Genomic DNA, 23,487 nt, shown 5'->3' with positions numbered 1-23,487 from the left:
AAAAGAGAGGTAGGAAGTAAGAAGAGGAGGGAAAGTGAGCAAATAATCACAGTAAGAAAAAGAGAAAGGGAAGAAAAATAATTACAAAAGTTAGGGAGGGGCGTGAGGGCCAGGAAATGACGCCAGGTTAAGGAAGAAGGGGAGGGTAGGGAGTGGAGGGGAGGGTTGAGTATGGGAAGAGAAAGAATGGAAGGGGAAGGAATGGGAATAGATAGAAAGGGGGAAGGGATTGCGACACGCTGAGGTGACACGGTACGTGTTGAGGTACAGGATAATTGTGTTGAGGTTTGTGGTAATGTGTGTGTGTGTGTGCGTGTGTGTGTGTGTGTGTGTGTGTGTGTGTGTGTGTGTGTGTGTGCGTGTGTGTGTGTGTGTGTGTGTGTGTGTGTGTGTGTGTGTGTGTGTGTGTGTGTGTATTCACCTAGTTGCTCACTTAGTTGTGGCTGTAGGGGTCGAGTCACAGCTCCTGGCTTCGCCTCTTCACTGGCCGCTACTAGGTCACTCTTCCTGCTCCATGAGCTTTATCATACCTCTTCTTAAAGCTATGTATGGATCCTGCCTCCACTACTTCGCTGTGTGTGTGTGTGTGTGTGTACTCACCTATATATGTGGCTGCAATGGTCGAGTCCTAGCTCCTGGCCCCGCCTCTCAACCTGTCACTTTCCACATATACTCCCTCCTAGCTCCCTGGGCACTATCGTACTTGCTCTTAAAACTATGTACAGAGTTTGCCTCCACCACTTCACAGAAAGCATTGCAAGTTCTTCAAGATTGAAGGATCAAGTTGCCATCTTACGTCATCCACAAATTGGGTTTCTATTCAACATTTACTTCACAATTGGATTTCAATATATAGACATAATTTACATCATTCATGATTTATCCCAAAAAAACATATATATCAGTCATATAAGTATGCATCAATTATACACATGTGTATATATACATGAATCATACACATGTATACATGAGCCATACAGCGAGTAGTTATAAAGCGAACTTTGTTGAATGATAATTTCTCTCAAGTCTCAGTGAATCAGGTGTAGAAACCAGTTCTGTGAGACAACATCTGAAAAATATCTGTTTTTCTCTTTGACTGATAAGAAAGTGCTGAGTGAACACACACACACACACACGAACAATATTGAATTTTGCACAAAGCGAATCGTTATATTATACTGAAGTACTCTCACTAGTTTCTTGCAACATTAAAATTCCTTCCTCTCTCCTGCCATCCTCACGTCTCTCTCTTCTTACGTAGGAAAACCTTCCCAATCAATCCTTTTCCCTTCCTGCACAGATAGACCTCCCTATTAGCGTGTGTACCGCTTCCTTCCTTACTCGCTTTCTGTGGAAGCCCTACCTACATACCTCCCTCCAGCCCGGCTAAGGAAAATACCACCCTTCTCCCTCTCATGGGTCACCCTACCAAGACCCATCGACCGCACCTGCCACATAATCTATGCGGTAACCCTACTGCTCTGTCTCTGTCTCTCTCTCCCTCTCTCTCTCTCTTTCTCAATACAGATAATTTGCTGATAAGCTACACAATTCGCTGATAATGTACCACATCTTTATTCATTAAAAATAACTACACTACCTCAATGGCATCGATCATGAGGATGATGATAAAGATGATAATGACTATGGTAAAAAATGTCATCGATATTATCAGTAATAATAATATTATTATTATTATTATTAACAATGTAAGTATTAATATTATTAATAATAATACTCATTATATAAGCAGTTTTACAAACATTACTACCACCACCACCACCATCAATACTACTACTAATATTAACAGCATTACTTCTATTAATACTAGTACTAACACTACTAATAACAATAATAATACTGGTCAGCAGGCAGTAATTACAGTTGTAAACATTACCTGGAGGATGGAGGTGGTAAACAAATATATAGTTAATTTGAATACCTGCAACAGACGCAGGAGGACACAGCAAGGTACATGCTGGACATGATGACGGTGGAGCTGGCTGCAGCAGGGAGAGGTAGAGGTGACGGAGGAGGCCGCCTGGGGCGCTGATGTGGAGGAACCAATGACCCGCGCCTAAGTATGTTTGGTAGGCTGGAGGTTGAAGTTTGTCGTTGGAACCAGTAAGATCACCACGAGATACTCTTCCTCTCTTTCACATTTTTTTTAGTTTTTTCCTTGTTTAATTTTTGACGTTACTGTCTTAGTTTAAGGCAGAGTATCGTCGTAGGGATGGGTGAGGTATGGGTGTTTTACCCCGGCCAGTTGACCCCCTCACCTCACCATCACGCATCATTGTTGACATCATCGTACAAACTATCGTAAGTTATCGTAACGCAAAAAAAAAAAATGGCTGCTCTATAAGTTGGTTCGTCTCACTCCATCACTTCACTTGCGAACACTGTTTTCCGACTGAAAAAAACAGTAACTTACTCGTGAAAATAATATATACGACGAAAACATTATTTTCGAGCGGTAAACATTTTTACCTGAATTTTTATGTGTAATTACTTACGTGAATTTGTGGAGGATAAATTCTAGCTCTTGGACCCGCCTCTTAAATTTCGAGTGACAAACGTGAATTAGTTTTGTCATATTTACGTTTGAAGCTAAATATGGAGTCAGCTTGTGGAGCGACACTGTCTCAGTCCATATGTGTATTAGTCTTAACTTGAAGTGTTTCCTGCTGTCTGTGTAGCTTCCACGTGTGTCCTCTTGTGAGGACAACTAGGTGAGTGCGGTTAGCAAGTGTATGTGTGTGTGTGTGTGTGTGTGTGTGTGTGTGTGTGTGTGTGTGTGTGTGTGTGTGTGTGTGTGTGTGTGTGTGTGTGTGTGTGTGTGTTAAGAATATTGTAGTGGCATTAGTATTGGTGTAAGACAATGCAGGTGCAGTAAGTTTAGTTCTCAGGTCACAGTTAAGTGAACAAGCTCCACCAGTGTTAACAATGCTCATGTTTTAATTAAGGTCGCCTGATGCTCCTTTTTGTTCACTATATGCCTCGCTTTTGACCTTATTTTTGCATACTGTTCACTTAATTTTTACCACAAGTATGTTTAATTAATTACTCTCTCTCTCTGTCTGCCTATTACACATAAACATACGTACAAACATGTACACAAACACACACACGAACACACACACACACACACACACACACACACACACACACACACACACACACACACACACACACCTCTCCACATCAGATGATACATAACTTCACAATAACACTAGGAAGCACAAGTTTTTTATAAAAATTTACACAGACATTATTCCTACGAGAGATTCTGGTGGGTCAGAAAGCTGCAGCTCGCTGCTTAAAATTGCTCATGAGAAATATGCAAAACCAAAAATGTCACAGAATTCTTCGTTTTTTCCGTGCTATGACTAAATAATTCACATGTTTTTAGCTAAATAGAGAATTTATTTCTGTGCACTTTTAAATATTTTTTTTGTTCTTATTTATAGAGTACTTTGGTACTATAAATCTATATTTTGGACGTTAATTCAATTTTTCTGTTTTCTTATCAAAATGTTTATGAGAGAGTGCGCGGGATAGGATAAGCTTTGGTTTGGGTGCACAAGGTAATGAATGTTAGACGAGCCTTGTACACTGCGTCCCACACAAGTGTATCTTCTCTCCTTGTTGAGTGATTCTTGTGACACTGTTATTGGCCTTTGTTTATAGCACAACCCAATACTACAGGACTGTAACACAAGTACTGAACCACTAATTCCATCATTATAACCACCACAATAGCCACCAACATAACCACTACCACCACCATAACCACCACCATTACTATAACAACCACCACAACACTATGCTCAACAGGAAGGAAACCCAAGTGTTGAATTTAGAGCAGGCTCCATCTACTCGCCCTCAACTCAAAGTTGCCAACACTAACTTCATTACTTGTAAGTGTTCGCAACTAAGGCACAAGTGAAGGAGAGACGCATTGCAGCGGCACAGCATGACGTGATAGAGCCCTACATAGAGTGAAACGTTGCCCTTTTCGCTCCATGACTATTTTCAGGAGTATGCCATTTGGATCCGACTAACCCAGAAACGGGAAATTAAAACAAAAAAATAGGTTTCGGGCGGTCCCGGACCGTCACCGAGAGAGAAACATCACTAAGTCTGCATTTCAACCTTCTGGGTCAGCTGTGAACTGCTGCAGCCACTTACCATTGCTACTGCAAGAAAGTGAGTACAGACAGGTATTATGTCTCTTATGTGATTAGGGAACGGAGGGTCGAGCCTTCACTATCCCTGACATGAATGACCCACAGAGGCTTATCTTTTCATATATATACAAATATATAATAATAATAATAATAATAATAATAATAATAACAACAACAATAATAATCTTTTTTCAACAGATGATGGATATGGGAACACTACTTCCTGGATGAGAGAGACCAAATTTGGTAACAGTGTTTCAGCAGCTTCCCGTGGCCTTGGCAACACTTTATAAGTGAATAATTTCTGTATAATTGGATACGATAGTGTATATTTTTAATGCAATCTGTCCAGAGGATACGTGGTTTATTATTATTATTACTATCATCATCGGAGGGATGCGCTAACCCCGTAGGGGCCATGCAAAACCTGGGGAAGGGGAGGCAATCGTGTTTGATCCGAGGAAGTTACACAACCAGGTGACATCTATTCACCTTCATCTCTGTAACACTTTCAAGAGCACAAGCACACAGCTGAGAGAGAGAGAGAGAGAGAGAGAGAGAGAGAGAGAGAGAGAGAGAAGAGAGAAGAGATTAGGGAGAGAGAGAGAGAGAGATAGAGAGTGAGAGAGAGAGAGGAGAGAGAGAGAGAGAGAGAGAGAGAGAGAGAGAGAGAGAGAGAGAGAGAGAGAGAGAGAGAAGAGAGAAGAGAGAAGAGAGAAGACAGAAGAGAGGAGGGAGAGAGAGAGAGAGAGAGAGAGAGAGAGAGAGAGAGAGAGAGAGAGAGAGAGAGAGAGAGAGAGAGAAGAGGTGATGAGGTAGAGGAAGTGGTGTGGGTGGTGACGCTGAGAGAGCCATCACGCAGGAAGGCAGACCTGCCACTGCGCATGTTTACATTGTGACGTCACGCTATGCTTGCCTTTTGAACCTTCAGCTTTGCTCTTCTCATAAGCGTGAGGCTCCAACCTTCATTCCCCACCTCCACACAAGGGGATGAAAGGGCACTCCCTCCTCGGGGGTGAGAAGCTGGTACTACTCCTCCCCGCCGCTACGAGCGTGAGAAGGCACTCTTCCACTGCTATCTCAGTGATCTTTCTTCCAGATAAAATCTTCAGCAATAACAGCCGGGGCAGAAGTTTAGTGTGCCTGCCAGTAGTTGTTTCTTCATATATAAACATTGCCAGCTAGTGTTGTAACTTAAAAGGTATGTAGTTATAACATAGCACTAGTACACACGCTACTTCCACGATAGTACACTTTACTCCTAGGATAGAACACTCTACTCCTACGATAGTACACGCTACCCCAAGGGTTCAAAACCAGGCCATTCACTGGGACTGGTATCTTTTAAAGCAAGCTAGATCCTTTCACCGACAGCACGTTTTATTTAAGTCAAATATAAACGACTTGAGCTCATTACCCAGGGGAGGAAAACTTAGATTAGTGTACCATTACATGAGCCTTTAAGCCAATATTGAAAGTTTATGCAAGTTACCTCGTATATAATGAATTATAAAATAATTTCCTTGTGTCTTAAAGTCGATACTGTAACAAAATCTCGAGATCATCAGCACCATGATTTGTAAGAGACTGGGCGGAGGATCGAGCCTCCACCACTCCTGTACCGTAAAACGAAACATTGTCTCAATAAAATATGTATCTGCAGTGTGTCTATTTCACTCCTTGCGCTGAATGATCCACACAGGTTTGGCGCTTCAGGATATACAGGAAAATACTATGCAACAAAATGTAAGCCCTCATAGTTTCACAACTACATGAATTATATCTAGAAGACAAAAATGCAAAATGTTCCTCTCTATTTAAGGATATCTAGCAGCAGCAGCAGCAGCAGCAGCAGCAGCAGCAGCAATAGTAACAGCAGCAGCGGTAGTAGCATCAGCTGTAGCAGAAGAGGCAGCAGCAGCAGCAGCAGCAATAGTAACAGCAGCAGCGGTAGTAGCATCAGCTGTAGCAGAAGAGGCAGCAGCAGCAGCAGAAGCAACAGCAGTAGAAGCAGCAACAAAAGTAGCAGCAACAGCAGCTGCAACACCAAGAGCAACAGCAGCAGCAGATGATGATGATGGGTAGGATGCTAGTGTTGGTGCAGTGTACAGGCTTAAAGGTTAACATTACGGCTGTGGTAGCAAGCAGACTCCCTGACCCGTCTGTGATGGGTTCACACACACACACACACACACACACACACACACACAAACTGGAAATTGAAGACTCAGATGAGTCACATGGATGTTAGGAAGCATCTCTTCAGTCATAGAGTTGTCAGGAAGTGGAACAATCTGGAGAGTGATGTATAAAGCTCATGGAGCAGGGATAGAGTGGACCCAGTAGCCACCAGTGAAGAGACGGGGCCAGGAGCTACGAATGGACCCCTGCAGCCAGAATTACGTGAGTACACACACATAGAGATGTCAGGAAGCATTTAAGTCTCTGGGTGGTCAAAAAATGGTATGACATCGACGAAAAGATAGCGGAGGCAAGCGCCCTTAGCAACTAGTAACTGCTACTACTAATACCACACACACACACACACACACACACACACACACACACACACACACACACACGCACACGACCTTCAATTGATACCAACTTTCACATTCAAACAAAAATTTGTTTTCATTAGATACTTTTCTAGTTTTTAATAATTTTTTTTGTGAGTTTAAATATAATGACACAACTATTGTGAACCACTTTAAGAAGCGGGTGGAAAATTATATTGTATGATAATTAATCATCTTTATTTTGTTACAGAAACACACTTAAAGTACAAAACAAGACAATATTTTAGTCATAAGAAAATCCCCTACTTTTCACCTTCCCTCTTCAACATACATTGAACAAAACAGAGAGTGAGCGCACGGGGTAATCTGTAAGACTAACCCACACCTCCACACTGAACACTATGGAAATGCTAATATTTTTGGTCTGACTAGAGATTCTCTTCAGGCGATACTAGACTAGTTAGGTAAGGTTTGTCAGGCAACAAGACGTTTCCTGACGCGGGTCTTAGTCACATGATGACCCGCCACTGAAGCTTTTGGTCATCTGACTAAGGCCTTCCATTGGCTTATCGGTCCACCCCTTTAAAAATTATATATACTTGTAAATTCCACGTCAATGTTGCTAAACGACAATGTTGAGCCTTTACTCAATATGTTTCTTCTTAGAATTAACAAAAGCTTTGAGGAAGATAATCTTCCTGGAAATAATAAGTGCAAGGCCTCTGTAAATATTGTTAGGTCGCCAGCCCTTTACGACTCTGAGGAGTTTCAGAAAGGTCAACTGGGTTATGTAAAAAAATGTGGGAAGTATAGTGATAACAGGTGACTGTTCGACGCAGTTGAGGCACCCTTAATTGTCTTCCCCCATGATGACAGGTAGACGTATGTTAGTAATTACACTTATATTTAAAATGAGGGTGTTGCGTCTTAGAGGCGTGAAAGTTATGACTAGTGTACATATTACACTGGCTTTTTACTGCAAGGCTTTTATCTAACATATTGTGTCTCCGTCTCTCCAGGGGTTATTTCAGGTTAGAGTTTCTCTCTCTTTCTGAAATCCCAACAACACATAACACAGCTATTATCACACATTTTCCTACACGATCAGTTTACTCGCCGGAAACATTGTCATGTTATTTTCTAGTCTGATGCTGTGTATTTCTTCACCACAAAAAACCAGCACATGTCAACCATATCATATATATGTCAGCACCTCTAGCATAATTTCTGCAAGTTACACACACACACACACACACACACACACACACACACACACACACACACACACACACACACGTACGTCTCAGTGATAGGCTATACCACAGAACACATACACTGCATACAAGACTGAAAATCTGAGACCAGGGTGAAGAATTTACGTTGCTGCAGTAACCTGTGCACAGTAGTGTTAATATTAAATAACATTACCTCTGTGCACAAGTCTATCAATATTCAGTAGGCATTTCGACTCATCGCAGACTATTATCAAGGACAAAAAGGCACAATACAGTGTCTGGATCAATACACAAATAACCCACACGTAGGAGAGAAAAGCTTATAACGACGTATGTGCGGGTTATTTGTACACTACTATCAAGCCACGTTAGACGTTCTACTTTTCATCTTTACGAATGTAAAAAATCCCTCCAGTCCAGGATAAACATAGTGAATATAAGATCACCATCACAGAAGGTTCCACTTTCTCACATATATGTTAATTATAAAGTGAACAGACTATCACAATACAACACACAGATCAAGGCGTCAGAAGATAACTGGATTTCTAAGTCGACCAATACTCTCCAATAAATTACAAGAGAGAGTGACAACCAATACTACTGAATTTTTCAATGAGATCAAAATACCGGCTCATAATCTAGGGATAATCCCACAAAACCAACATTAAGTATCAGTTTGCGACACAACACAACACTCAGTCCAACACAGCACAACACAATATAAATTATAAAACAGGTGTTATATATAATCTTGGGAAATGCACAAATGTACACACTTGCAGAAAGGCAGATGACAACCCAGGGCCAACATGGTTTGTCGGAGGGAGAGGGGAGAGTGAGGGGAGGTTTCTAGGGCCCTCGCGGAGAGTGAGGGCAGACTGCCTGAAAAAGGTGGTGATGGTGGCGGCGGCGCTGGTGGCAATGGCGGTGGTGGAAGCGAGAGCGCGGCGAAATCGAAGAAAAGGCTTAAAGAATTGAAAATGTGAAACGAGAGAGAGAGAGAGAGAGAGAGAGAGAGAGAGAGAGAGAGAGAGAGAGAGAGAGAGAGAGAGAGAGAGAGAGAGAGAGAGAGAGAGAAATACTAAAACATACCGTTACACGACAAGAAGTACCTGATAGCCACATATAATATCACTAAATGAAAAGACTGAACTTATCCAGGAACACTCAACACACGGAACACTCAACACACGGAACACTTAACACACGGAACACTCAACACATGGAACACTCAACACACGGAACACTCAACACACGGAACACTTAACACACGGAACACTCAACACATGGAACACTCAACACACGGAACACTTAACACACGTAACACTTAACACTCAACACTCAACACACGGAACACTTTACACACTCAACACACGGAACACTCAACACACGGAACACTTTACACACTCAACACACGGAACACTCAACACACGGAGCACTCAACACACGGAACACTCAACACACGGAACACTCAACACACAGAACACTCAACACACGGAACACTCAACACACGGAACTCTCGACACACGGAACACTCAACACACGGAACACTCAACACACGGAACTCTCGACACACGGAACACGGAACACACGGAACACTCAACACACGGAGCACTCAACACACAGAACACTCAACACACGGAACACTCAACACACGAAACTCTCGACACACGGATCACTGAACACACGAAACACGCAGTACACTCTGTGAAGACAGCAACAACTGGCATCAGACAATATGTGTTAAGAGAGTGGTAGACTTTCTTATAAGTAAGTAGTGTGTGTGTGTGTGTGTGTGTGTGTTACAACTACTGCAAACTTTAAACAATTATAATGACAAACTAAAAACTGAAAATAAGGAACTACCAACATAACTGTGCAGTTGTAACTATAAGGGAGAGAGCGCGCGCGCATACACAAAACACACACACACACACACACACACACACACACACACACACACACACACACACACACATACACATTCCCTCCATGTAAACTCCACATAAAATTTTTTTTAGAAGCTGCTTATTGATTTTCTGCAAAATTCCCGCGAGGCCACGCCCCCAAAACCCCCTCCTAACCCCCATCTTCTCGAAAAATTCTGAATAGCTTGCGTAAGTAGAACCTTCAATCTAATTTTAACCACTCCAAAAAACTAGTCTTTTTTTTTCTTTTTATTCGCCGGTACTCTCCCGGCCCGGGTCTTTTCCAAGAGTGGTGACCCGGCCTTAGCTTCCTATCTGGGTAGTGTCTCGAGACCTAAGTCTTCCATGGCAGGAGGTACAAGTACCCCCTCATCTTTGGGACCAAGTGTCCCCAGGCCTAGCCACAGTCCCCGCCCTCACGGGGCTGTTTTTTTTTTTTTTTTTTTTTTTTTTTTTTTTTTTTTTTTTTTTTCGCCGGTATTCTCCCGGCCCGGGTCTTTCAAGTAGTGGTGACCCGGCCCGGCCTTGGCTCCCTATCTGGGGAGTGTCTCGAGACTTAAGTCTCCCATGGGAGGAGGGACAAGTACCTCCTCATCTTTGGGACCAAGTGTCCCCAGGCCTAGCCACATTCCCCGCCCTCACGGGGCTCGTAGGGAGAAGCTAGGCCTCTGGTCTGGCTGTTGACACAGTGCACATGTTAAACGTGTCTACCTTGGTCATATATACACATATATTACATGAATATGTTCATGTTATTGTTATTGTTAATAATATGTACTATAATAATAATAATAATAATAATAATAATAATAATAATAATTATTATTATTATTATCACCCGGAAGAACACAATCATCAGCATAATAAAGAGAGATAAACGGTGAATATATGAATAGTGAGGAAGCACCTGATAGCCAGGCGAGAACTGCCTACTCTACGGACACGTCCCGCCTGGTTTCATTTACACTGTCTCCAAACTCGCCCATCTACTGTACACACACACACACACACACACACACACACACACACACACACACACACACACATACACACATACACACACACACACACACACGCACACACACACACACACGCACACACACACGCACACCCACACGCACACCCACACACGCACACCCACACACGCACACCCACACACACACACACACGCACACACACACGCACACACACATATATATATATATATATATATATATATATATATATATATATAAGTGAAGTGGAGAAGAATCCTTTCTACGTAAACCAAGCGTATATGTATATGTATATGTCGTGCCGAATAGGCAGAACTTGCGATCTTGGCTTAAATAGCAACGTTCATCTTGCCATATACGACAAGTGAAAATTTGTGTATGCAATAATTTCGCCAAAATCATTCTGAACCTAACGGAAAAAATATATTTCACTGTGTTTGTTTAGTATTAAATTATTGTAAACAAATCTAAAATATATTTAGTTGGGTTAGGCTAAAATAAATTGTTCTTGTTATAATAAGGTTAGGTAAGTTTTCTAAGATTCTTTTGGAGCAAAATTAAAAATTTTTACATTAACATTAATGAAAAAAATATATCTTTAAACGTATAAGAGAAATTTTTAGAAAGGACTTAATTTTAAATGAGTTCTTGCTAATTGACCAATTTTACATATTCAGGCTTTGACATATATATATATATATATATATATATATATATATATATATATATATATATATATATATATATACATACACACATACTCAAACGCGTCACACACAAAATCACAGCCACATGCACTACCGGGAACTAACACATTCACATACAATCTCACATGCACCCGCACTTGTAACAAAGAAAAACAGTAATTGGAGAGGGATGAAGAAGGTAGGATGAAAACAGAGAATGGAGGCTAGAAGGGAGGGAGGGAGTGAGGAAGGGAGGGATGGAGGGTAGGAGGGAGGTACCACAACAGAGATGAACGAGAACAGTAAAAAAAAAAACAACATTTGTCCACGCTTGGCCGGAGGAAAGTGTGGGAGGGTATTTACGAAGGGGAGAGGAGGGGTGAGGGGAAACAGGAAGGGGGAAGGGGAGGAGAGGGGAGGTGAGGATATATAGGAAGGGGGAGGGGCAGAGGAAAGGGGGGAAGGTAGGGACGTGAGTCATGTTTCGGGGAGGTGAGGCAGGGGGGTGAGAGAGGGATGGAGGGAGGAATTAGGGGCCTGGGAAGGGTGAGTGTATGAGAGAGAGATAGAGAGAGAGAGAGAGAGAGAGAGAGAGAGAGAGAGAGAGAGAGAGAGAGAGAGAGAGAGAGAGAGAGAGAGAGAGGGAGAGAGAGGGATAGAGAGAGAGGGGGAAAGGGAGATAGAGAGAGAGAGGGGGGAAATACATGGAAAAACCTAACACCTGTTACTATGCCACTACGCCACCTGCTACACAAACCCTAAAATCTCTTTGTATAGTATAACACCTGTTAAATAAACCTTTAACTATTGCTAAACAGACCCTAACACCTGTTACTAAACCATAACACCTGTTAAATAAACTTTAACATGTCTTAATATAGCCTAACAACTGCTAAACAAAACCTAACACCCATTAAATCAATCCTTGTCACCTGTTCAACCAATGCTAACACCTGTTACCACATGATAATACCTGTTTGAAAACCTCAACACCTATTTAATCAAACCTAACATCTGTTACTATGTCATAATACCTCTTAAAAATCCTTATCACCTGTTGAATCAACCCTAACATGTCACTACATGAAAACACCTGTTTAATCAAACCTAACACCTGTTAATATTTGATACACCATTTAAAAAGGTTAACACCTTTTAAATCAACTCTCACTCTTCATTTAATCTCTAGCACAATAATGACCAAGAAATTCCAACCATACATATCATAGAGACACAAAGGTGTATATTATACTGAAGACGGTAATGAAGTAAATGGAGTTGCTAGAGCCAACATTTCGTTCTTTGTGCGTTATCAGATCCACAGGTTCGTTATAGCTTTCTAAAGACGTCTGAGTAATAAGTTACCATACAGTGTCTGAAATTTTTATAATGGTCTACCTAAGAGCTGAACTGTCACAATGCGGGCTGGCATGTATACACACCTGTGTCTATACGTGTGGCGAGACATGCTGGTAGAAATAAAGATGTCGTTACACTGGTATATCCATGTATATTCATGTAACCGTTAACTGATATACTTTATTTTATTTTTACTCTCAATAATTAACAAATGTTTTATTGTATCTATTAAGTTATGTACCACGATGACCCTAGTGGTAATGTACCTACATAAACTTACGTACTTGCTTGCTTGTCTACTGACTTACTTAGTTACCTAGGCTTTATTACCCGAGTCTTTTCTTTCATGGTGTAGAATATACGATACACAGTTTACCACAGATAATATTAAAAGGCATTAGAGTGCTAATCTATGGCGCATCATATGGACTGTAACGCTAAGGTTTATACTGCAAATATATACATTGTGAGTTTTATATCCTTTGAGACACTGTCATTCATATATGTTTGGCGTGTATACCTTCTGGTGTGAGCTACGAATACACGAGTGTATGTCTTGTGAGGGTGAGTTATGTACACATGCCGTGTATACTTTGAGCGAGATATGTATGTAAGATCTGTATATATTGTGCGGGTTATTTTTATGACATGTATACCTTGTTAGGACGTGTTATATATATATTATGTAAAAAATTATGAGCTATGTATACATGACATTTATACAAAAATGTACGTAATATATCATGTGAGAGATTGTGAGTTATGTATACATGACTTACATAGTACAATACCTTGAGGGAATGTTTTACGTATACTGGACATGAATAACTTATAAACTATTGAGTTATGTATACAAAACCTACTGTCCCATACTTTGTGAGAAAGAGTATGTGTGTGTGTGCTGAATGAGTTGTGAGAGGTGAACATGTGTGATGGTGGGGGCGTGTGTACTGTGTTGGCCAGCACGTGGTTATTCTCACTCACCTCAACCACCCACCACCACCTCACACCTTCAACACTCACACATCATCTTCAACACCTTCACGGTTTGCCGCTACTCTCACGTGGGAATCAGGTGCAGAGGTAACAAGGTGTGTGAGCATATAGCGCTCAACAGTACCAAGTACACTGGCAGCAACGCGGGAATATCCGTACACAGAAACATTCCTCCGCTATTGAAATATAGAGTACTCGTGGATCGACCTTTCAGGACGCACATTTCACTGTCAAGGGCACACAACAGACTGAGGCGTTTCACTGAAGTTTTAAATATATTCCAAGATCCGTTGGATGTCATAGGAATATGCTGTCACACGCAGATATAAGGGGCAATATAGGCAGCCTGCACGCACACGAAGGTGGGCGAGTGTGTGACAGAAGAGCAGGGAAGCAGGAGTGGATGCGTGCGTTCACCACCACCACTGCCTGCTGACGGAGACCTTGGCATTGGAAGCACACATACACACACACACACACACAAACATACACACACACACACAAACACACACACACACACACACACTCTCCATCTGACAGCTCGCGCAGCCAGCGCAACTTATGTAAACACAGACTCCCTCTATTAATTATCATGGAACTTCCCTGTTAAATTACCAAAAAACTTCATGTTGATTAAGTTTCTAAATTGCCTCGCATGTTGGTCTGCATCATGTCGATAAAATGCATGGGAATGCACAGAGAACTAATTCTTACCGCCTATGTTTGGGGCGGATCGATACATATTGCGCAGTGACCGTTTTCTATAGCTAAATAGCGTTTTCTCTAACCCTGGAATGTCAACTGTTTGTCAGAAAACTGTCTAAGGATGCTGACGGGTAGACCAAGGCCACTGCTGCAGTGTGACATCACTCTTGATCACCATGACATGTTAATCACGTATAAAGATTATTACAGTTGTAATATTTCTATATTTTCATTTTTTCGCGTTATTTTAACTAGCATAATCCAGGATTTCCCAAGACAATCAAGTACATGTAATACATTTTTTCTCTGCTGGGAACCCTTGGTCCTTCCTTACGACAGGACTCGCGCCTGTCGGCTAACAAATCTAATATATCTATTTAATGCTAGTTCTGGGGGCAGCAAGTTTTTAGGAAACTTGCTCATAGATCTCGACCGGCACCATAATCAAATCCGGTTTTTTTTTTTACACCCAAACAAGCAATATGCTAGTCACGATCCTCAACTTTAATAAAGCTCGCAAAAAGTGGTAGCGACTAACTTCCACATTAATTAAAACACTGTACCAGTGTGGCAGCTCTCCCACCGCACAACATACACACACTCTTCATTATATTGGGAACCCTAAATACATAGGCGTCATATAGGGCCTGGGGAATGACAGGTAATTAGATTTCATTCACGGAAGGGGAGGGCAAATCCAATTCCTGGAATCAAGAGCACTTCACCAGCATCAAGGCACCAACCTCCCCTGAAGTGAAGCAAACAGATGAGCAACGCCTGAGAGACGTCTTCAATCATTCCCGGGAAAGTTTGCAATCAAACGCTCGATGGGTGACCTTGACAACTCAATCACTGCTGTCTAGAATCTGGCAACCCCGAACCCCCTCTCAACCTCCTCCCCCCACACTTCAACCTTTCACTTCTAATATTAATAAATCGCCAGTCTTTATCCATCTCTCTCTCTCTCTCTCTCTCTCTCTCTCTGATCAAGAGCATCAAGGTATCCCCTTGAAAGGATGGTTAACAGGGTTTAAAGCCTATCGACTACACGAGAGTCATAAAGGCTGCACTTAACCTTTTCTCCACCAGACAAGAATATTTTAACCCCTAAAATAGCATATATACGTTGTGTGTGTGTGTGTGTGTGTACTCACCTATTTGTACTCACCTATTTGTGTGTGTATGTGTGTGTGTGTGTGTGTGTGTGTGTGTGTTTGTTTGTGTAGTTCTCTTATATATATAACATCTTATATACATAACACGTGATTCAAATAGTTAACTATTACATAACATTTACAGTATGTTTACTTGTGTAATAAATCTCGGTTATCAAAATGCTTCTGATGCGATAGCGGCAAACAGTCGAGACAGGCCCTATGCTGCGTTAACGGCTCTATTCTGAAATAATGGCAATCTGATGCGATAACGGCTCTATTCTGAAATAATGGCCGTCTGATGCAATAATGGCGGTATGCTTCGATGATGGCCTTTCACTGCGATAGCGCTCTGCTGCCGTAATTTTTCCTCTGAAGCAGAGGTGTTCTACTGTGGTATTTGCCCTCTGATGTGAATACACTCTGGTGTGACAATACTCTGACATGATGACCCTCCCTCTGATGTGATGACATTCTGAAATACTAAAATTCTGACCAAAACACAAACTAGACCGTGAACAAGCCAAAAACCTTACCAGTGTACATGTTTTGCACACCTGGGAAGCCTGCACAACTTTGTTTCAACTGTTATTACAGTGAAACGTTATTATTCCTCTTCTCCCTCTTTTTCTTCTCTTTCTGTCTCCTTTTTCATGGCCTCTCGTGCGGGCGTTACCGAGCACACGTTTCCCTCCACTCTGAAGCCAGCTTCCGTTTTCTCTCAGTGTTTCCACTTCCTTTCCGTTTTTGTGGTGGGGTAAGTGGAACGAACTAGACCAACCATGGAGGTGAACAACATACACAGTCAAGCGTAACTGAACAGTTATAGTACTTGACAGGAAAACACCTTAGCATCAGGAATAAATACGGTTAAAGAAAAGTTTACTAAAACACTTAAAAATGAGTAAGAGAATTGAACTTATTGGAACCTACAGGGAAGTTAGCAGATATAGCATGGGAAAATTGGCCTATAGACATTGCATACACTGTATAATCATATAAGGATATGAACAAATTAGTAAATATTGCTTATAACAAACAGAAATGAGGAACTATTTTAAATTTGCCAAATAATCTAGACAGACTGGTGGACAACAGGAATGAAATCACCAAATACTAGACACCACAAGTACTATTCTACTTTTGTAACTACAAACAATCAAGACAAGAACCCACAAGTATACCTCAGTCTTCGTACATGCGAACGGTCACATAAATCACAAACAGGTACAAATACAAACCACATGGAACATTGTTTTCATTTTCTACAAATTTTACCACACTAACATCTCATAACAAAAGAAATAAAAGACATTAAATGGAAACATCCACAAGCTTTCCAATTACCATTAATATTATTTACACAACACTACCACAACTCCAGGGCGTCCTTAATGGTAATTTATAATACCAGACAGATTTACAAACTAAGGACACGGGTCACAGTCAAATAAACTGACGGCGATCAGTGAAACTGTGTTTAGTATTTTAATATATTGTAATATTGTGTGTGTTAAACTTGAGTCCAGTAATTATGTTTCATGTACTTCTGCAGTAATAAGGTTTACCTTCCAGTGTGACAGTCATTCATTTGACGGTGTTAGCCAAGGTAATACCGACGTTAATCATTAGTAGAGTCAGAGTTACAACACACGTTCAATTATCTTACATTTGACAAGTAGCGCAATGGGAGACTTGGACTTGCCTCGCATGGGTCAGTAGGCCTGCTGCCGTGTTCCTTCTTTATATTTTTATAACCATAATTTTTAAAGGGTGGACCGTTAAGTCAGCGGAAGGCCTCAGTCAAATGACCAATAGCTCCAGTGGTGGGTCATCAAATGACTAAGACCAGAGTCAGGAAACACTTGTCCTGTTTCCTTACAAATCTTACCTAACCTAAGTAGTGCAGCAGAAACCATCATGATCATTCACTTGGCAAGTACCACAACCACACACCTCAAAGAGTACCATCAATCTGTCAACCCAGTGACACGCGTCAGTAATTATCATTCAGATGATAAGTACAAAGATACATATGTAATTATGATTCAGATGATATCTTCGATGATGAATACTCATCATAATTCAGAACTAATGTGAAGCAAATCGATACGAAAGTGACTGAAAATAAAAGAGATTTTTTTCAAATAGTTTTTATGTTAGGAAAAAAGAAATGTCCAGCCGACCGATGAGTTAATTTTTTTAATAATATAGCAAAATTTTCTCACTCTAAGCTCGCCTGATACTCGTTATTATACACGTCGACACAACCGAAGGTTCTCTAGTTCGATACCAGGAAAAGGCAATATGTAGGAGCAATTCTCCTTACTCCTGTTGATCGTGTTCACGTGCATAGATATTGTTGTGAGTTGCGTTCTTGAAAATATAACTGATGATAATAATAATAATAATATAATGATAATAGTAATAATACCTGGAGAGTTTACCTGGAGAGAGTTCCGGGGGTCAACGCCCCCGCGGCCCGGTCTGTGACCAGGCCTCCATAATATACTAATGATATTACTCCTACCTACTACTATTACTACTATTCATAATAATAATAATAATAATAATAATAATCATAATAATAATAATAATAATAATAATAATGACAGAACACACCTAGCATTTTTCTTACCATATAACTACACACACACACACACACACACACACACACACACACACACACACACTGTATATTGAATCGCAGCTAAACAAATTTCTACCCCCAGGGGGTTAATTATATTTAATATGCCGTCGGTGTCATTGTCTGTCGTGTCCGGGTAGAGTTAGTATTAGTTAGTTACCACTTGTGTGCGTGTGTGATAGAGAGAGAGAGAGAGAGAGAGAGAGAGAGAGAGAGAGAGAGAGAGAGAGAGAGAGAGAGAGGTGTGGAAGCTAAAGACGCAGGTTAAGCAAAGGGGTGGTAGGTCTTGTATGAGCACCCGTGTAGGTTGATGGATGTACGTTAAAGCTTAAGACACAGTATGCTAGGAACTCTTTTTTTCTCACGTATGAATCCCTGTTGTGGCTGGTGAACACAGTTCTTAAATGGACAAGTCGTCCACACAACTGCTACAGTGCTTAGTAACCCTTCACACCAGTCCCTTGTTGTGTTCAACTTTAGTGATGGTAACCTTTCACACCAGTCCCATGTTGTGTTCATCTTTAGTGATGGTAACCTTTCACACCAGTCCCATGTTGTGTTCAACTTTAGTGATGGTAACCTTTCACACCAGTCCCATGTTGTGTTCAACTTTAGTGATGGTAACCTTTCACACCAGTCCCTTGTTGTGTTCATCTTTAGTGATGGTAACCTTTCACACCAGTCCCTTGTTGTGTTCATCTTTAGTGATGGTAACCTTTCACACCAGTCCCTTGTTGTGTTCATCTTTAGTGATGGTAGCCCCTCACACCAGTCCCTTGTTATGCTCATCTTTAGTGATGGTAATTCCTCACACCAGGCCCTTGTTATGCTCATCTTTAGCGATGGTAGCCCCTCACACCAGTCCCTTGTTATGCTCATCTTTTGTGTTCATCTTTAGTGATGGTAACCTTTCACACCAGTCCCTTGTTGTGTTCATCTTTAGTGATGGTAACCTTTCACACCAGTCCCATGTTGTGTTCATCTTTAGTGATGGTAACCTTTCACACCAGTCCCTTGTTATGCTCATCTTTAGTGATGGTAATTCCTCACACCAGTCCCATGTTGTGTTCATCTTTAGTGATGGTAACCTTTCACACCAGTCCCTTGTTATGCTCATCTTTAGTGATGGTAACCTTTCACACCAGTCCCTTGTTGTGTTCATCTTTAGTGATGGTAACCTTTCACACCAGTCCCTTGTTATGCTCATCTTTAGTGATGGTAATTCCTCACACCAGTCCCTTGTTATGCTCATCTTTAGTGATGGTAGCCCGTCACACCAGGCCCTTGTTATGCTCATCTTTAGTGATGGTAGCCCCTCACACCAGGCCCTTGTTATGCTCATCTTTAGCGATGGTAGCCCCTCACACCAGGCCCTTGTTATGCTCATCTTTAGTGATGGTAATTCCTCACACCAGTCCCTTGTTATGCTCATCTTTAGTGATGGTAGCCCCTCACACCAGGCCCTTGTTATGCTCATCTTTAGGGATGGTAGCCCCTCACACCAGGCCCTTGTTATGCTCATCTTTAGTGATGGTAGCCCCTCACACCAGGCCCTTGTTATGCTCATCTTTAGCGATGGTAGCCCCTCACACCAGGCCCTTGTTATGCTCATCTTTAGTGATGGTAATCCCTCACACCAGGCCCTTGTTATGCTCATCTTTAGTGATGGTAGCCCCTCACACCAGTCCCTTGTTATGCTCATCTTTAGTGATGGTAGCCCCTCACACCAGGCCCTTGTTATGCTCATCTTTAGCGATGGTAGCCCCTCACACCAGGCCCTTGTTATGCTCATCTTTAGCGATGGTAGCCCCTCACACCAGTCCCTTGTTATGCTCATCTTTAGTGATGGTAATCCATCACACCAGGCCCTTGTTATGCTCATCTTTAGCGATGGTAGCCCCTCACACCAGGCCCTTGTTATGCTCATCTTTAGTGATGGTAATTCCTCACACCAGGCCCTTGTTATGCTCATCTTTAGCGATGGTAGCCCCTCACACCAGTCCCTTGTTATGCTCATCTTTAGTGATGGTAATTCCTCACACCAGGCCCTTGTTATGCTCATCTTTAGCGATGGTAGCCCCTCACACCAGGCCCTTGTTATGCTCATCTTTAGCGATGGTAGCCCCTCACACCAGGCCCTTGTTATGCTCATCTTTAGTGATGGTAATCCCTCACACCAGGCCCTTGTTATGCTCATCTTTAGCGATGGTAGCCCCTCACACCAGGCCCTTGTTATGCTCATCTTTAGCGATGGTAGCCCCTCACACCAGGCCCTTGTTATGCTCATCTTTAGTGATGGTAATCCCTCACACCAGGCCCTTGTTATGCTCATCTTTAGCGATGGTAGCCCCTCACACCAGGCCCTTGTTATGCTCATCTTTAGTGATGGTAGCCCCTCACACCAGTCCCTTGTTATGCTCATCTTTAGTGATGGTAATCCCTCACACCAGTCCCTTGTTATGCTCATCTTTAGCAATGGTAGCCCCTCACACCAGGCCCTTGTTGTGCTCATCTTCAGCACACACAACTCGACAAATACGCACCCTTTATCTTTTGCAAACCCAAATACGGAGGCGAAGAGACTATTGTAAGCTCCGCAACAGCAGAGAATATATACATACAAGTTTGCCAAAAGCAAACTTCATGCCTCTTGAGAAAGAGGTTATCATTTGTTCCCTAATGTCATTCTTTTTAACAAATATAATTTCATAATAGTGCTGTTGTATTAGTTAAATTTGATAATTTTAGCATCTGTCCAGTGTTCATCATACGGGCGCTAGTGAAAACACTACCCAGGCACTAATGGGTTGAAGGATCGGACCCCAACTTTCTGTTAGCTAAGCAAGTTACGGCAGAAGATAAAAGATGTACTTTAAGCAATCTTAAAAATAAATGCTTCGTAAGATTAGTCAAAATGAGATAAACTGAGGTCAGAAGATCTACAAATGATTTTAAAGACGACAGAATAATCCCTTGAGGGCTGCTGAGTCTGTGTACACTGTGTGAAATAACAAGATGATGCACTTGACAAAGGGAGAGTCGTATATCAGGGAGAGAACATGGCGTGTGTGGCAACAATAGTGGGTGAGGATTATTACAAGGCGGAGCAGTGATGGCCTCTGCTCCCTGAGACTGTTTACCTCCACCACACACGCCAACCTCACACTCACCCTTACCAACCCTCCCGTAATAAACCTAGCCTGTACACGTTTATATGACTTTATACTGAAACAAAGAGAGAGTGTCTTTCCGTAAGATCTATAATCGTATGACGTTGTTAAATACTGGGCAGGGCACAGAGAAGTTCCATTGTCAAGGTCAAGTGTTTCTCAACACTAATACTGCACTTCCTTCACGACTTGCGAGTCATGATTACAAGAACACTTACCATTTATCCTGCCAAAATAACTACATATACCGATAAGGAGTCTCTGTCTATACACACATGTATATTATAACTATATTCAACATAGCTACACAAAGGTAAATACAAAGGTACATGATGATTTATGTGAGTGTGTGGAGGGAGGGCGACCTTGACCGTGAGCAGGCAGAGGGGAAAGATAATAATATAGTTGGTCGCTGGTAATTACTGCAATCTGGTGCTATGTTTGCCACCGCCAAAAACGTGCTCTTCTCCCCTTGTTTACTGGATATCTTATACCGAAATAGGATCACTTGTAAGGTAAGAAGCAAGGTGCGCAGTTTTCCTTATGCGAAGCAAAAGTTCAATTCTGGCGTTTTCAAAGGTGACATTGCAATATTAACAATGTTACTCTCTTCGGAATCCTGAAGTTAGTTCAGAAACTACCTAAGAACGATCAGTTGACAATGAATCACCTAGGGGAGATTAAATGCAGCGAAGTATTAGTAGTAGGTACCACTACTACCCCTCAAGGAAGGTTCCTTGATTGTAATAGTACCACTACTAGTAGTAATAGTAACAGAAATAGTAGTAGCAGTAATATTGATAGTAGTTGTAGTAGTTGTAGTAGTAGTAGTAGTAGCAGTGGTTGTCAAGTGGTAATGGTAGTATAGTAATAATAATAACAATCATAATAATAATAAATAATAATAATAATAGCAGCAGCAGCAGCAGCAGCAGCAGCAGCAGCAGCAGCAATCAAATAATGTTCCGATTATCTAGATATTATCAGGTTTAGCTAGATAGAAGGCAATCCTTGGCAGCAGATAGCCTAGATAAAGCCTAGATAAAGACGTGGGATATCCCTCTGCACGTACTCCCAAGTACTACAAGGCAAGAGTGCATACATACTATTTGCAAATGTTGTAATATATACGCTTTCAACTTGTAGATACTCCACGAATGTAGACGTTACCTTCATTATCTTTAATAGTTCTAATGTTAAGACCCAAAATGTTACTGGGGCAACAAACTGGGTCTAAAGAGATGTCTTTAACAAAGTCTTGCTCTACATTACGCGCACTGATACACGCATGACGCAGCTTTAGCGACTCTAATACAGAAAAACACCTTCCAGACACAGCACGTGTTGGCACCGTGTGGAGGGTGCATAAAATTACAACAGGTATGTACTTCTAGTTTCAGGGTGTATGTGATATGTATAGTGATTGTGAGAGGTTAGTTACCAGTTTATCAAAGGCATTTGTCGATAAGACACTTGGTCTGTTCGGTGTTAGTTGTGTGTGTGTGTGTGTGTGTGTGTGTGTGTGTGTGTGTGTGTGTGTGTGTGTGTGTGTATGGATCCTTCCTCCACTACATTGCTTCCCAAACTATCCCACTTACTGACTACTCTGAGGCTGAAGAAATACTTCCTAACATCCCTGTGATTCATCTCTGTCTTCAACTTCCAACTGTGTCCCCTTGTTACTGTGTCCAATCTCTGGAACATCCTGTCTTGTCCACCTTGTCAATTCCTCTCATTATTTTATATGTCGTTATCATGTCCCCCCTATCTCTCCTGTCCTCCAGTGTCGTCAGGTTGATTTCCCTTAACCTCTCCTCGTAGGACATACCTCTTAGCTCTGGGACTAGTCTTGTTGCAAACCTTTGCACTTTCTCTAGCTTTTTTACGTGCTTGTGTGTGT

General features: G+C 41.6%; 1 protein-coding gene across 8 annotated transcripts in view; it reads right to left on the bottom strand.

The window, feature by feature from the left end:
- The window catches only part of LOC128700710 (DIS3-like exonuclease 2), a 324,230-nt gene that overhangs the window by 88,135 nt on the left and 212,608 nt on the right, over positions 1-23,487 (bottom strand). Inside the window, exons 1-2 of one of the 8 annotated variants that reach the window (XM_070097241.1) lie at positions 14,268-14,386; positions 1,943-2,413 (exon numbers count right to left, since the gene is read on the bottom strand). The exons of 6 other annotated variants lie outside the window; for them this stretch is intronic. In XM_070097241.1, the coding sequence (XP_069953342.1) occupies positions 1,943-1,986 (44 nt within the window). In that variant the 5' untranslated portion in view covers positions 1,987-2,413; positions 14,268-14,386. Of the gene's footprint in view, positions 1-1,942; positions 2,414-8,723; positions 8,774-14,267; positions 14,387-23,487 lie in introns of those variants that run through there. One more of the 8 variants, XM_070097242.1, reaches the window with a different exon arrangement.

Source organism: Cherax quadricarinatus, chromosome 56, assembly GCF_038502225.1.
Source record: "Cherax quadricarinatus isolate ZL_2023a chromosome 56, ASM3850222v1, whole genome shotgun sequence".
NCBI lineage: Eukaryota > Metazoa > Arthropoda > Malacostraca > Decapoda > Parastacidae > Cherax > Cherax quadricarinatus.
Note: the sequence above shows the minus strand (reverse complement) of the source record. Positions and strands in the feature narration are given on the sequence as shown.